This window comes from Varroa jacobsoni, unplaced genomic scaffold (genome assembly GCF_002532875.2).
Source record: "Varroa jacobsoni isolate VJ856 unplaced genomic scaffold, vjacob_1.0 scaffold_555, whole genome shotgun sequence".
Taxonomy (NCBI): Eukaryota; Metazoa; Arthropoda; class Arachnida; order Mesostigmata; family Varroidae; genus Varroa; species Varroa jacobsoni.
The window spans coordinates 278,497-296,098 of NW_019213457.1; the positions used below are offsets into that span (position 1 = coordinate 278,497).

At 37.3% G+C, this 17,602-nt stretch overlaps 1 protein-coding gene across 1 annotated transcript in view; it reads right to left on the reverse strand.

Moving 5' to 3' along the window:
- Positions 1-11,050, reverse strand: part of LOC111261422 (uncharacterized) — a 42,115-nt gene extending 31,065 nt beyond the window's left edge. Inside the window, exon 1 of the mRNA XM_022834898.2 lies at positions 10,183-11,050. Coding sequence (XP_022690633.1) covers positions 10,183-10,345 — 163 coding nt within the window. The 5' untranslated portion in view covers positions 10,346-11,050. The remainder of the gene's footprint in view (positions 1-10,182) is intronic.
- Positions 11,051-17,602: the final 6,552 nt, after the last annotated feature.

The window sequence follows — 17,602 nt, forward strand, 5'->3', positions numbered from 1 at the left end:
AGGTTAATTTTGAAAATAAGAAGTTAGTGGTTCACAGCCCGAACTAAAGCTGCAATCATTGTGGATGGTGGCTATATCGACTAAGCATAACGGCCAAAAGTGCCACTTCTAAAACATTAAAAAAATCGTTTAAGTGTCTCTTTTTGTTCCGACAGGGTCCTAAAAACGGAGCATAAGGAAAATTCTCAATTTAGATAAGCCACAGTGTATATAAACTATATATCTTTCATTTTGAACACGCAGGCAAAAATGTTACAAAGAATTAGATCATTGTGCGTTATTTGCACGACATAAAGGTAATTATTAGTGGATTGGGCGATACTAAAGAATAAAGATATTTTAGTTCATTTAGTGTCATAGCTTAAAGATGACTCGGCTTTGCCCACCGTTTCTCAATGTCTGCAAATCAAGATGGTGGCATAAACTAAAAATAATAGGTAATACTTTGAACTGGTGAACAACTTCATTTATTGCTATATTTCGATTTTGCACTCTTTAAAAAAATAATAGCTGTTTGATAAAAAGGACACTGTGCTACGATGTGTCCATGTAGAAACCCCATTGAGATAGAACAGCCTTACATAGAAAACCGCACGATCAAACACGCACAATATATATCCACAAAGCAGTTTTCGTATTATATGTTGTTTGCTGAACTTGGAAGAAGGCAAGCATAGGTTACAAAACAAAGTATATCATGACACGAGAGAGCTTAAACTAAGCTCTTATGTCGTGAAATGATCCAATGAGCGTTCCTAAAATAATATGCGAATATACTTACATAACTTTTTTCTCAAAGTTACCAACACTTTTAATTGCCGAAACAAGTTCTATAGAAATCCTTTAAGAGAAAATATTGTTTTGGATTGGCCTCATATCAAGACTTAATATATTGTCGATCCAACAGATGTGCCATTAAAATTCTCTTCCGTCAAAGGTGTTATCAAGCAATGCATATTTTGCAAATAGGATTTTGATTTTGCGAATTATGCAGCAAATTAATGCTATGAATTAAACCATGGTTCTTGTTTGGACTTCAGTTTAGCACAACATGGTTTTAAAGTAATTTGTAAGTTAATCGTGCTCTCTTATAACCTGCTTGAAAAAATAAACAATGTCCCATCGAGTTAAACAAATTAATAACTTTTAGCAAACAATTCGATCTACCTTTATGGGTCTCAACCAGGTAATGCTATTAATGAGGTAAACCTATTTTGCCGTTGCAGGTGCATTCCTTGCTTACCGGCCAAAATCACCAATGCTGAGCGGTCCTAAGAAACTACGTGGCGTCACAACGGAGTGGTTCAGATAGGCTGACAGTTAAAGCTAGTGCCAGGTTGACTCAATCCGCCTAAGCAGCAGACGGATTCACGTTAGGGGGGCCGAGGCCCAGCATTCTGTAAAAGGCGGCTGCGAACTGGTAGTGGCGACGGCAGTGGCGGCATCCGTCTCAAACGGGCGTCACTGCGCTACCTCAGTGTGGGCTCCTGAACACCAAACAAGCACTGCGTACATAGCTGTCTGGTTAGGCAACACGGACGGCAACTGAGGGAGCATCGGTTCGCCCGTCGAGACGTGCGTTCGCATAATGAGTCGTTGGACTCATCGCTCGATTGTGATGGGATGAGTGGGAATATGGAATGGGAAACACCCATGCCCCTTTTAGCAAACATCATGCCCCTTAGAGACACATACACACGCCCGGCTTCCACTTACGACGAGCCAGGCATTTGCATCTTACGCGCACAGACACCTACATGCAATAAACCGTGTGTTTTAGGTGCTAAAAAATATTGCGTTTAACCTAGCCACTCGCGTTATCTTCCTATATCCTCTATTTTAGTTTCAATAGTAATACTAGAAACTTATGACAGCCTTTTTCTACTTTGCAGGAAAAAATTAGTGGAAAATTCTCTCATAGTCATAATCGCTTTCGTTACCCTCACAATTATCATCACACTATCTTCACGGTTTGTTCCTTCGCGTCTTCCTTTCTCCGGTTGTCCTGTCGTCTGTCCTTTGTTGGGGATGTACAAACACACCCCACTCACACACGCACGATTATCTAGTCCTTGACGTGATGTTAGAAACTAACAAAAGGTGAACCAGCTGGTGGCATTATCTAACCAAGTATTTGTCGTGTTCACTTTCGGCACTAAACATTTCAGAAGCTAAAACCAGTATTTGGTGATACCCTATATTCTAATTTGTTGTCACCATAAACAGACTGAATACACTGAGCCTTATTATTAATTCTATGTCCGCGTGTTTGTTATACAAAGACTTAATCTTCTAAGTTTATGGTTAGTCAAGAAACATATGTTATGTATATATCGAATAATGCCAGTATTCCTAGAGGAACAAATATTATATAAAAATTCACATTAAATATCTAATGAATACTAATATTTAGTTTTGTCTTCTTAATGCTTTCCACGTAAAAATATGCCGCGCCGCGTATCAAATTTGGATTGTATACGCTTAAGGGCTTCTATGTAGACTCTCTCAGACTTTACAGCGTATGTACATTCTGATAAGGTTTAACCCAAAAAAGACTGATATTCAGGGACTTTAATGGTAAAAGAATGAAAAATAGTATTACGGACTAGATGAGCGGACCAAGTAGTTGTACCAATGTAATATGGATGTTAAAATCAAAAGTGGATTTTACAATAATACCCAGATTCATCTTTTGAGAAATGTAAAATCAATGTAATACAAATGGATTGGGATATTCGTTAACAACAAAAACGAGTTGTCAGTGTGCAGAACGTCTCTATTAACGATGATCGCCTAAAACCTTTAGAAAGCTCTCGCCAAAATAGGAATGATGCAATTGCAAACCTTGATCTATTGCATCTATTATATGGCCATATTTTAAGGAAATATGTATTAATTATGCTAAATACAGCTATCCGCTTGCTCTTTCCTCACTTGATTAGAAGTGATCAACAATACATCGCTATGGTCTTGCCATAACGGGCCGGCCAAGTCTAATCTGTGAGTACAGTCGGAACACTTTAGCAGCAAAATCCTAGGTAAGTGTTTGAATAGAAAGCGACTAAAGTGCCCTGGTAGGAGTACACTCTACGCTTCATGAATTATCATTGGTAGGGATTATAAACGTTGCCAAGAGCAAGCGAATGACGAACTTTACTTGAAACTTCAACAATTGCATCAACAGTACAAGGTAATTAATATAGTGGGAGTATTTCTGGACAAATTCAATAACATCGTTTATCTTAAAGGCAATATCATATTACACTGCTATATTCTGTATATAATCATGTGATTAAATCAGACTATGTTCAACAAATCCTTTTGTAAGTATAGGTTTATGCACATCGAGTGTTTTTAACAGCGACACATAGCCTCTTTGCATTAAGATATATATATGAGTGTAGTAATATATATATTAAAAGCTGTACCTTCAGATTACCATGGACATAGTTTTTTAGGTAAAGTGATAGCATATCGATTAAAAATGTGTCCGCATCAAAGTACATTATCGAGAAGTTCATTCCAAGAATGCACAATAACTTAAGAACAAGAGCAAGAGTCACCTTCAAATTACTTTTAAATGTCAAAACTAAATTGGGAAAGTTCGACAATAGGGTAACCAGGAATTATAAGCAATATTGGTATAGGCTTAAGGTCGTAGAAAACCCGAGATGGTTAGATTATTAAGGAAAACACACTCCGCCGGAGGGATGAGACGTGCTCCATGAGTCTACATGGCGAATTAGCAGCACTCACCTATCTGAGGTATGTTCATAAAACACGTGTTGTTTACAGGCAAGCTCGGTCACAATATATATTTACACATGTACACGGTTATGGTAGCATTAAGCATTTAAGCAATGTCATACGCAAGTAACCTTGATGTTTACTTTTTACAAGAATAGATGCGTTTGCTTCGGCAAGCTAATGGGTATGTATGTTACGTTTCCCACAAGGCTGTTTTTCTCCTACCCACCTAATGTGAATTGCTCCGAAGGAACATGGGTAAATGTTCCTAAGCAGTCCGAGCTTTACATAGTAGATATTAAAGTCCCGCGGATTAGGTTGAGGTTTGAAAATAGACAGCAATAAATAGTATTGTTTTGCAGCTAGTTAAGGGAGGAACCTGTGATTGGGAATTAGCATCTTTGAACAAAAGTTATATGATGAAAGGAAATTTGGACACGTTTTTAACTTTCACCTGTGAGCAGCAATCCTCTTTCCATTGTTTATATAGAATTTGCCTAGTGGGAAACCGTATAAGGGGCAAGGGCGTAAAACTATGATCGTTGGTTTCATTGCTCCACGTTTCGCATCAGCATGTTGAAACCGCTTTCGCAAATACTGTGAATTGTTTAGGTTAAAAAATAGTCAGCAATGGGCTTCGAGTGAAATCTGATCATATGAACTGGTTTATATTGGCAAGAAAGCCATATATATATATAAATTTGTACGACTATATATATCATTAGTTAGCCATATATTCATATGTAGTGGTAATCCGACTAATGGTAATAAAAGGTAATAACTGCCTTTGTATCTCAGTCGACACCTAAAGGAGACTTCGGGACCGACAGTTTTTATCCCCCTTGTAAATTCTCTCCTATACACTTTTTAAAATAGAAATAAAAATCTTTACAGTTCTTACAAAATTATCACGGAATATTTGAAAAATCATGTTATTTCAATCGGCACACGATTTTACCTTTTTGATTTTCCTTTGATTATAATTTTGTTCAGCATCTTGTCCTCAGCTACTTTATTGACTCCGTTTTCTAATAGCTATTCAACTTTGGAATGTGTAAGTGATAAAGGCCAATTAAAGCAATATACTATTACTCTAATTAGCCTTTAGTTAGAGAGGTACGAACTTTAAAGTTCGTACTTCTCAAGGAGCCAGACTTCTGTTCTGGTATCCTTGTTGTGCTTAAAGGATAAGACGTGGTTGAGTCGCCCTCTCCCAACTGTTGAAGGTATAATCACCTCTAGTAAAAATAAATAAACAACAACGCTTACCTTCGTCGTGGCTTTAAACCACTAGAAGAAATGTTGCTGTATGCTGTATGAAGAAGCATAAGTGGTCCCAGCTGGAGGATTCTTTCAGTAAATGTTTCGCGATCTTTAGCCATCGTGCCGTGAGTTAGGGTACCGAATCATGACCGGTGATATCAATTTCTGAACGAAGGGTGACTTATTAATAAGCCATTCTATCTGCATTGTACTCAGGTCTAGTAGACTTCATAATACAATTAGAAACTGGCCCCTTTGTGACAGAAAAACCTATGGATGACAGAAAAACCTATAGATGAGTCTATAGTGGGCACCTACTTATTATTTCGTATAGTAAAGAACTGGAACTGATTATCTCTAAGAGCATCCAAACGATAAAAATTTATTGATAAATGAGCACTTATACTTCGTGTTTTATGCTCATCTTTATAATGTTACGCAAATGGTTGTCCTCTAATGCTTGCTCTACTAAGAAGAGCGCTAGATGATTTGTCAGGGCGGTTTTCCCACCTCAAATTTATACATGGTTAACAGTTGACGGGGACATTACGTTTAAAATTACTTTCTTACAAAAGGTCTAAATAAAAATGTCCATACATTTTGACTAATCGAGGCTCAGTAATTTATTCCACACATTGTCCAACGTAGAATCGACAAAGTAAGATTTGATTAACAGGTGTAGTAAAAGAAATGTGTTCAAATGCTTTTACCTTTATATGTTAAGACATAAATTATCCTACATAAATCAGCTTAATATTTTCCGTCTTATTTTAAGATTTTTTTATTTTAACATATGTATTTTAGGCTATAGAAAAAGGTACCCTCTAGCATCTGCTTTCCTTATTTTAATTCACATTATTTTTGCTCAATACGAGCCACCTACCCGTAAGGATTTTTATCCCTTTCAGCGTGATTTCAGAAGCCAGATTTAACATCCAACGTTTTCTTGTCAGTACTTTTTAGGATCTCGACATTATAACCATTTTATTCCAGTTTTATTTATATCGAACCATTAGCATTGGTGAATATAGGTAGTTCAGTAAATAGTTAGGTTAAGTTCCAAAATTTCTAAAGAAAAATTTTTCGTTTCTATAAGGTTTGTAGAAAATTCAATGTAAACATATTAGAGACACCAAAAATTTGAAAACGTTAAGCTATCTGGTTGTCTTGCATCACGATTAGGAAGCCTGCTTACAAAAAGCTGGCGCCAAATTCTAAATCTCTATAAAAATATTCTCCACCTGAAGGTGACGCTTCTTTTCCTTTGACTCTGGACATAAGAGTCTGTAACGACAGCCCCGATGAACTTAGCTATAATAAGAATGATTTATAAGTTGGGGGTTAGATCTAAGTGGGGCGTTTTTGACCGGTTTGTAACTATGTAGACCTTACAACCGCATTATCTTAATAGCTTTTCTTAGATATTTCATTTAGATGTAGACAGCATGCTTTTACTCAAATTTTGATGACTGTTGGCTCAGACGGTATTTCCTCTTAAAAAACATTACATATTAGGCATGGGTTCCGGACATAATACACAGTAATTGATTTAACTTACTGGCATTACTATGCAGTCAATATAGGAGGTAAACACCCTCAGAGTAAGACGTTTCCTAAAGCCATAAATAAATATCAATCTAATACGACGAGGAAATTCATTTTTTACATTTTATGCGTCTTATCGGACCTATGCTGTCTTTGTATTAAAAAAAAACCTGTTATTAACACATGATGTGTGTTGCAGAAACCTGTGGCCTCCAGAGACTCAGTTACTCAGTACCTTGCTGTGTATATTCAATGGAAGAGGATTTCTCTGAGCTAACTCTATCGCGCTCGAATTTGTATGTATAAAAATATATGTAAAAATATTATTTGGTTGAAGTCAAAATGACCAAGTGTATGGAAAATTGCGATTGACACCATGTTGCTCAATCTTTGAGACGCCTAGCGAACTTCTCAAATTAAAGTTCAAGTTCGACTAGATGCGTACAATCATTAAAAGACAGTGTTGTGATGTGCTCGGAGTTACAAAAGTTGCATCCTTTTATGTATGAACCGCCTAACCGCAAAGGTGACTGAATGAAATTGAATGATGTGATCAATTGAAAATAGCTGGCTAAGATTTACTCTTTTAAAACAATATAATAGACAATATCCTTTCTTAATAGCCAGTATTAAACTAATGAGTGCTTATCCATCTATGTGATCAAATAATTCGAAAGTATTATATGGAAATATTAAAATAATTGTTTTACAAATATTTCTTCAGCTGCTCATACTACATTGTAATGTATGCTAAGAACTCCGCAGCATCAGCATTAAATAAATAAACACAACCTTCTCTTCTTTTCTCATTTAAGAAATATTTTACAAGTTTTTAAAATATGATAATCTATAAGCATCTTTAGTAATAATACCAGAATGAGCAACTTTAATCATGCTCAAATGTCCCATCTCCTCTAAGATCGTATATACAACATAAAGAATGACTGTACGCATTTGAAGCGCTCAATCCATCGGCATGTTTCGTAAAAGTAGGTCTTGCTCTGCTTTACATGGCATGCGAGCATGTCAGTAGGAACCCGATATATCTTGTCGTTTAGTTAATGGGAGTCCATATATTGCCACAAATAATTGCACTTAGGTCACAACAAATAGCGTCTAAAACAAACTCAATTCCTTTTCCCTAGTCTAATAAATATGGAAGCTAACGTTGAGAAGATTGGGGTTTTACTGTTTTCGAATGATCATTTAAGTGTGGATGTAGGCTCCCTATGACTCCGTAAGAAAGCATTATAGCTAAAGCTCGTTTATCGTCATGAAATACAACGATCATTTTGAATGTTTACAGCGCTCTTCGGCAACAGTTCAATGTGTCAGAGGCCTTTGGTGTTCGGTAGGATAGTCTTAAAAGTCGTTCGATCGGTATGTCTAGGCCCGGAAAACTCCAAAGTTCTTGGAAGCATTTCTATCAAAAGTCCTAGATCGACCCATAAAAAACGTCTTTTCTTCCAATATAAGTCGAAAGGGCTTTCTACACAATGTTTCAGCGAACTAGGTGTGGAATCATTTCTCCTTGTTACATAAAAATATTTTTTTGAGTAAACCGATAGTGAAGCATAGAACTATATAAAACGACATTTTAATGTATCAAGCATATCTCTATAACTTTTGTTGAAACACATCTGAGAAGATTTTCGTTTTAGAATCGCGAAATTCAACATGGTGTGCGAGGCTCCTTTAATGCGCACACTACTCATGAAATGCATCATATCATATCGATTTTAACCCTAGCAGGTGCCATAACTGAAACAAATCGTTTTGAAGTATGTGCGTGCCTAATTATACAAATATAATTGTCATTATTCAAAATTTCAGCAAATGAGTAGCATAACCTTACTAATAATACGGATTCAGATTTGAAAGGTTTGTTGCAGCTTACTACAAGTTAGAAGTTATGCAATAAAATTATTGTAATAACTATCGTCGACAGCACTAAACAATGTATTGAGGAATGTTTGTTAGATTGAATTAAGGTGGAGTAGACTAAGCTGGCGTGCGCGTGCGGGTAGAGAGGCACACGGAGCCAGAAGCAGGCAGTGACTCGAGTTTATCTATCGAACCGAAGACAAGTCAGTGAATTTTAACCCCTCGTGCCAGTCAACTTTGATCGCGGGAGCGCGGGTACTGCTGAGTGTGGCGGCAGCAAGAGGCTGGTGTGTGTCGCAGATGTATATCTGTGCATACATGTAAAGTAGCCTTGCTAGATAGCTGCTTTCCATCAATGGCGAACAGCAGCGAAAGTCAAATCTGATGCGACGTACAAATTCGTATTGTGGGATCTATTTCAATTGATATTGAACCCTTGCTATCCTAGGCCTTCACCTTCATGAATAGACAAACTAGAAACAGGTTGTATTCATCCGCCGACTAAACTAATGTAAAACACCTAGCGAAAGCTCTTTTCAAGTTAAACGTGCACATCATCTATTTTGTGCAACGAGCTAATCAGTGGCACTTGATTCTGCAGCCTATGAGATTCCATGCAACGTGGTATCGGATTAAGCTTATGGATCAAGAGCAGCTGGTCAGAAAACCTCCATAATAGAAATACTAATTTATGTATTTTTGCAATCAGCACCTCTTATCAAATGAGAATTAATATTGCATAGGTTTTGCGTTTTGAGCTTGCGGAAGTCGAGCCTTTGGAATCGAAATTGATGTAATGTTTGGTGCACTCCTGAGGCTGAATTCATGTACACACTGTTGGTATATCAATGTATTATATTATAGCTATTTATTTAGCATTCCATGCTGTTAGTCTATTGTCCATTAGAGATGTCTTCGGAGTACAAAAAATTGCAAATGCCATCCGTTATGATGCTTTGGAACTTATTTTCCTAGTTACTCAATTATTTTTAATAATAAAATTTGATGATCAGGATAACGTGTCAATAAAGGTAATAAAAACTCTTACAACTGTGTATATGACCAAACACTTTACTGATTATTGAAGAAATACGGGTGCTACTTTAATTAAACAGGGGTGTTAAGCATCACAAAAATGCTATTGAATAATTTTCTGTAGACTCTAGTACATCTGGATTTAAAGTGTTGGATACGTATTTTTCTCTTCTCATTTCTATATCACATTAGAATTCACCGTGTGTGGTCCGAAAGCTCCACAAGCGATTTAAAACTAATCGGATGATAGCGCCAAAGGCATTAGCTTTTCTAAATGGCAAATGCTGATAGTGTTGTACAGAAATGATCGGAGTGTGCTGAGAAAATTTGTAGGAAACAAATAGAGAGGTTAAGGTAGAAGTAGCTCGTCTATCTAAAACGTAATAACATATCTCAATGAAAAGAGAGAAACAGTAAAAAGAGAAAAAATCGAAAACGTAATGTTTTCTATATTTGAGTTTTGCAATAATTCCGAAAATATTCTGCTATTCCACATGGCTCTTCACATATCAATAGTTTAAAAGTAAAATGTATGTCTTTATGAAAAATTTGTGTTTCCTGAGTACATATAAAAAAGCTTTAGCAGAATAACCCGGAATTATGTGTCCTGATGATGTCTTGAGCTGAGAGCATTGTTCTAGTCACAGTTCATATTAAAATTTACTAAGTGATTTTAAGGAACGTATATATAATATGATCGACTAATACCTTCTTTAAGACGTTGATGTTGACTGTTACAGTGATTACGGTTATTATTATTGTGGAGACAGGTATTGCTGTTCTCTTCGTGATGTAGTGAGTCTGAGTCTTCTTCTCGTGCGCGAAGAAAGAACTCTGCGCTGCAGTTAGTGGAGGTGAATGCTAGCACCATCTCTGCATCCTCCGACGGCGCTACTTCCGTTGAGCTCGCTTCCGAATCACCGACCGGGGCCTACACCTATAGTCGCACTAACACCTGTACCACAATATGCCAGATCGAATTAATAGGTTTCCGCCGACCGCACGATTTTCAGGTCGCATGAAGTCAACTTTTGTTTACCCTCAACATTAAGCTGTCTCTGCTAAGCACGCACAATAGATTTTCCACCTCTTATATATTTTCGCTCCGTGGGTGTATAAACCGCGTTTTCACTTTCTGAACGAAATACACTTCTTCTCCAAATAACAGCTGTACCTCATATCACTGAGGTATGATCACTATTCCTATCACAAATTTCCAAACGAACTATTACATACAGCGGCAATTTACCCACCACAAAAAAATGTAGCGTTATCACCACCAAAGAGTTCAAATATTGTTAGCCTCGTTTTGGAGAACGAAGTAAAACTTAAGAAAGTCTTTTTGGGTTCTTCTGAGGCACAAACTGGTCAGTATAAAGGGACCGCTCCGTTTTTCAGATGTGTAATGCAGTTCGCACTTAAAATCATCTACTCTTGATTATTTTACACGTCATCCCGCCAATGTACCAACAAAAGGTTTCAATCGTCATAGGTCTGGCTAGATCGCGATTCCTTGTGCTATAACGCTTGTGATTTCGTGCGTGGTGTCTGGCTCACTTGTATCTAGCTTCTGAATCTTTTTTGTGAGACAATAATAATAAAAGCAGTAATAGCTGTAGCCGGTGTAGTACTGATAGTTGCAATAAGTTGACCCACTTAACACAACGGCCAGCTGGCCTGCGGATCTTCAGCATGGGTTTTTCGTAGCGGGTGCGTGCGTGCATGCTCGTTGTGGGCGGAGTTAGGAGTCGCCAGAGGAGGTACCGCCTCTACCTCGGCCCGCCCACGCGCCTGGGGCTGCCGCTCCTTGGACCACCACTGCGGGAACCGCATCTATCGATCTTTCGATGCCGGCGTCAACCTGGGTAGGGTCCCAGTATAAAAGCTCAGGCAGGCGTTAGCAGTAGCGGCGAATATAGTAGGGAAAGTGGCGTCAAACTGCTGTCGGCAGCGGCCATGGCAGCAGCAGCTTGAGTCTCCACGAGGGTAGAGATGGGGTCAGGAGCATTCAAAACGGGGCACAAGCGAAAAAGGAAGGGAAGCGCAAAGAGGGAAGGGAAGAAGTGAACTTGAAATTGGGGGAACGATGATCGCTGTTTGGTGCGTAGGCTACTCAGCTCAAGTCGGTTCATCTGTTGTTTCTTTCTACTAGACGAGGATGCTGGCTGTAAAGACGATAAAGGTGCAGTCAGCTCAGTGGAGTTGGCGTGGCCGGAAAAGGGCGGCCAACCAAACGGAGGTGTTGAGGAAACGTTGGTGTATATTCATTTGCCGGAGCAGCCGATATGAAACGGGTAGACTTCGGATGTCTTGCCCCTGCGCCTTTGCCCTCCTCCTCCCCCATCTTTCTCTCTTCTCTCTTACTCGTTCTCTCTATCTCTTGAACATCCTCCATAAGAATAATAATCTACTTGAACTTGATGTGTATACTGTCGTCTATAACCGAAAAGGCGGGGCTTGAGACAAGATCTAAAATAAACTCGATTCATACAGCACCTGAATTTGAATATAAAGTGGTTGATTCTTCCTTTTGTTCTCCTTTTAGGGAAACAGTGTGAAGAAGTTATGCAAATATGCGAACAGTCCAATGGTAGGTGAAAAAATAGACAATTACCGTTTGTATGTAAGAACAAATGCTCCCCATTATTCGTTGTGTTACTGCTAATTTTAACCAAGTTGAAAGCAGCATATTATTCAACGATACATTTGCCCTCGTATTCTGTTCAGTTGCTTTGATGGTTTAACGCTCGCTTGGAAATAGACTTTAATAGGACTTGCTATTAAGCTAAGAAAAAAGTTTTAATGCATTTTACTCATCCTTTTTTGAGATGCTTCCAAATTCAGAGATTAAATAGCTCTGTGGTATTAAGAAGATTATTTTTTAAATATTTACAAGTATAGCTAATATTTTAATCATTAAGAACTGTGCTTAGTTGAATTGCTCAAACAGGCACCATAATCATTAATGCGTTTACATATTCGTCGCTCCAACACGTTTCACATTTTAAATTTATGTAACGTAGAGGTCTATATGGCATTGCAACTCCATTAGGGATTAAGGTGAGGCTATTTTTCCACTAGATTATCATATATTACCCTATAATTTCCTTATATCTCTATATAATATGGACATATGTATTTATTTATACTTGCATTTCATTTTCAATATCCAGAGTTGCAGAAGTGGTAAACAATCGTTGTTGTTGTGTTTTTTGGTGAAAACTCGTTGGTCAAATTTTTAGGTGGTTTACATTTTTCCTTACCTTTGGAACCTCTCAGATTAATAAGAATTATGCTATTGTTATAATCTTCAAAAATGTAGACTAACGTATAACGTTTTTCTAACCATCTTCTCGTTTTACAACAATGTTGAAAACGCCATCACCCATTCAGCCAAAAATAGATGTAATACTGTATCTCACCTCTCATAATTACTCCTTTAATATTAGTATTTTTATTTCTTTAGAAGGATACTGTTTAGAACCGTTTACAATTTGTAGTGCATTCTTAATAGTAAAATCAAAGCCTATGGGCATGGAACTGAAACATAATACCAACTTGATTTCCCTTCAAAGCAAGTCAGATATGAAAGCAAAATGCTAACTGCATACTTACTTCAAGTATGCAGTTACCATTTTATATGTTTTTGGGTGACTTATGCGACTACCTTGTACCTAAGAGACGAATATATAGATAGCCTATTTAAACATACTTTTACCTGTGTTATGCTCAAGAGAAGATCTTGGCTTTTGTAGTAACGACGCAAAAAAATAGCAACGCAATAACAAAAGCAATCCAGCTAGCTTCCCTAAACGAAATAAGTGTTTAGTTGTTTCACCACACAAATCTTGCAACATGCTGAATATTTCTTCTTTTAACATTACGAAAGTAGTCACAAGAGTCTAAGTCAAGTGAACACAAGTTCTCATGAGTAAAACGATTATTGGTACAATAATCACGTTAGCACCCATAAAATGTTTCACGGGAGCTTTAACGGCTTCAACCATACACGCCTACACAGTTTTTCCGGAACTCTCTGTATATTACTAAACTGTTAATACTGTCGCTTAAATAATACAGTAAAATGTGTGGAATTTGTAAGCACCAAGTTTTTTTTCATGTCTCATAACACTACCGTTTATTAGAACTGCTAAAACCTTCGCAGAATGAAGATCATCCTCGATGCTTTCCCAAAAAGCACCAAAATTCCTGCAAAGTAGATACCTATATACAGAGGGACAGCAGTTTTCACAAAAACAACCGAACGAAAATGGGTGTAGCACCCAATCTAAACAACTTTTTAGAGCATTATTGACACATCATAGGTTCAAAAAATTGGGAGCATAAAGTACCTGAATTTTCCAAAGAAGAGTACTGGAGTATTAGTCGCGATCCTTCACCTTCAGCCAGCAAAGACAATAGTGCGTTTTCCTCAGTAGTGGAAAGGGATGTAAGAGCAGTTGACGATAAGGTAGGGATGTAAATTTTCATAGTAGCTTTAGTGTAGCAATTCTTTATTATGTAACTACAATAAATCTTAGAAACGTGCAAAAAGAGCGCATGCAATTATTTGCACGTCATCAAACTTCTAAACAAAAATGTATCAGAGTTTTGACTATCTACGTGATAAACAGAAGCATAAAACCATACCACGAAATTCAGCTAGTAAATAATAAGAAAATAATTGGCGAATTACCAAGAAATCAATTTTACTTATATAGACTGGTAAACGGTGGTGGGTTTAGTTATGCTTTTCCTGCCAAATATGGCGTCTTGCGCGATTTTAAAGTCTGACGCATGTAGAAAATATTCATAAAAAATAACTGCAACATTTACCTGTTTATGTTGATAACGGCATATTTGTTCACGTACAATTTGAGTTAAGTACTGGGTAAACCATTGTACTTCGTTTTACAAATGGTTGATTTTTGGTGATTTACATGGTTTTAATATTGGTCGCCACTAAGATATTATTTTCTGTTTTATACTTGCGGGAATTCTACCAAATAATCATGTAGGTTCATTTCGAGTCATGCTCAACAGTTGTTTTAGATCGAGCCTTACAGGAATCAATTTAGATGCACCGGCCTGTTCATGATGATAATTATGGTTTTGCTGATTTATAATTAGGAAAAATTATAGGAAAATGTGATTTTGGTGTGATCCTCTCTGTTTGTGCGTCACGTCATTCTATCAAGTCATTATTCTAACAGGCACGTGTTATTTACTCGCAGCAGATTTAATGATGTATGAAGTACAGAGAGTAGGTTATGTGAACTTGATGTTTCTTACATTTTTTCTTGTGAAACCAATAGATTGATTGAAAGTGTTGCAGTAACCTTGTTCTGTGTGCCTCCTTGTTTGTAAGGGCTCTTACTCGTCAAATCTTTCTTGAAGAGGGATACCTATAAAAACCTCGTCCACATACTTCAATCTAGGAACCTATGAGCTTATAATGTCATCTATCTCCTACAAAGTGAAATGCAATCTTCATTCACCTAGTTTGTTGCATATTGCGATCGCGTATACAGTCAATGAGACTTTTTTCTAACACACAAGATCAGCTTAATTCTGCTATATGTAGCATTGTGCTGCATGGGTATGTGTGGTGTTATGCCAGCTGTTCTATGTTGGGTAACGGAGTGGTGAGTGCTGAGTTGATCAGTTCAAGTGTAAGTGTATTATTGTTGTCAGCGTCCGTTTTGCTAAAGGGAGAGAGTGCGACGCGTGTTTTACTGTTGTGATTCAGCTTTTGCGATCTACTTAAAGTGCTACTTCAAGGCGTTTAGGGGGAATCGAGGGAGATGGTACATACACGGTTACGAATACAAAGCAAGCTCGCGTATTGTTTTCATTGATCAACCACCATTGAAGGCTCAGCGTGGCACCTGTTCATCGAAATGTGCTGTTTCTGCTTTAAAAAGGAAGTGATATCTTATGTGTAAAAAAAGGTGACTACGCTGACAGCCAGTACTAAAGTGATCCTTGAATAAATAATCAAGGATGGGTAATTGGGTGTATAATTTCAGTGCTACAATTGTCATCAAACGTAACAAATAATTATGAAATATATAGTTCGATTTACTGGTTTAAGAAACAAGGTAAAACTGATAAAATATATTTTAGGAATTACATTCGCATGTCGTATTAAATACAATATAATTTAGTTTTGTTTGTTGATTTTATTGATAGCTCAGTTTAGCCACTGATGAATACAATTCGCAAAACCTACCTAAAACACTGTAGACTTAGAAAGCGTGTAGCTAAACCTATAGAAAAATCCCAGAAGTCTTAGTTTGTTGAAACCAGAGTGAAGTTCGAGAAAAATTGGGACCTGACATGGAGTGAGTCTGAAACAACTAGCTTTACTGTCATGGATATTTCGGAAATGCGAATATTCACGGGTATCCTTGGAACCCAAAAGGCGAAGGTGGCTGAAGTAGAGTTCATTAATTAAAGCAATATGTAAATGACAGGGGAAAGAGGTAACATCACATTTTGCGACCAGGCAGATGCTGCAGAATTCCCTGATATAGACGTAACTGGTCCATCCAAAGGGAGAAATAAAAGTTGTTTGCTTGTTTTTTGTATTTTTCATAATACACGGTATCCTTAATCCAACGAAGTAAATGTCCCGTCATAAACACAGAAATGAAGGATTTTTGAACTATTAAAACAATTTTCAAGCAGTTAATAGATATACTGCAAAGGTTCACAAACAATCGAAGAGCGAGAATTGCACCTTTATTCGTATACAGTACAGGTATACCTTACCTGGTAGCTAAAGGAAACGATAAAATGGGATAACGCCATATATATTAGATTCGCGTATAATAAATTACAACATCACGATTTATCACAATACTTGGGTCAACTACGAGGCAAAAATTTTATGAAGGCTCTCAGCAAGAGCAACTAGAAGAGCATTTATGGCTGAGTTACTGCGTTTATGATTATGACATATGATTAGGAAGCAATCTATTATATCTAGATTGATTGACCTCTTGGACATCGTAATACTAGTACGAACTAAAGTGTGAACGCAACCGATTCTCTATAAACGCCACCTACCTTTGTATCTATTCCTTTTTTCGGATAGAAGAGCAGCCTCTCTAAGCAATACATAAATTTTGAAATCGCAAGACTGTTATAAGAGTGTAACATAGACATCAGCTTCTTTGATAGTAAAGCAGCGGTGTGTCGTATTATAATGCGTATCGAATTTGCCATCCTTGTTAGTTGCGATGTCGGAGAAAGCTGATAGCAAATCCTAAGTAGACTGAACTCTGGAAATACGGTCATTATTAAGAATGTAGCCAAATCACGGTTACTGATGGAAATAACTACAAATTGTATATCGGGATTAACATACTGTTGCATTTGCGGTGTTTTACTACCCAATCATAGTTTCATCTAGAGTATCGCAAGTGCAACTTAGTTTCAAATTATGCCAAACGGCCTGGCAATATAATCAAATGAATTCAGCTCCCTGTTTTTCTAAGCTCGACGTGTAATTAGCTGCGCAGCCAGGCAGCGGTTTCATTATCAATTTCCAGGTCATATAATATTGATATTAGCCGGGCGCGGAAGCCACTACCTTACGTTTTAGAGAAATTGAAGAAAAAAACTCTGTAATTTTTACGCCAAAAGCAAACACGAAATCGATTAGCGAAGAATCATTATTAGTGATCTTAGTATACCCTTCAACCAGCTTTGTAAACCTGCTAAAGAAACAAGTATACGTAAAAGAAGATTTCACAGCTTAGAAACTCCCAAGCGTACTATAAATTGCTGTGTTTTTCTTCTCTTTATCACTGCGAGTTGTCGCAGTAATTTATGACAACTGGCAATTTAAACAACACAAAAGTTATAGCACGATTCTAAAACTGCTTTTCCTACTTAGCAGCGTAACTTAGTTTTCTTTTCGACAATGGGAAACAAAAGAGTGTAAGTAAGGTTACTAGAGCCGGAAAACCGCGGAAAAGTAAGCGACTTTTAATAAAACCCAGAACAATTTATGAAATTTATTTTATAGTGTCGTCATGCTGCTTTGTTTGCAATCGCAAGAGAAAATAAAGGAAAATTGAGAACAGTTGCAATATCAGCTTGGTCTCTGCTAGCGCTTTTC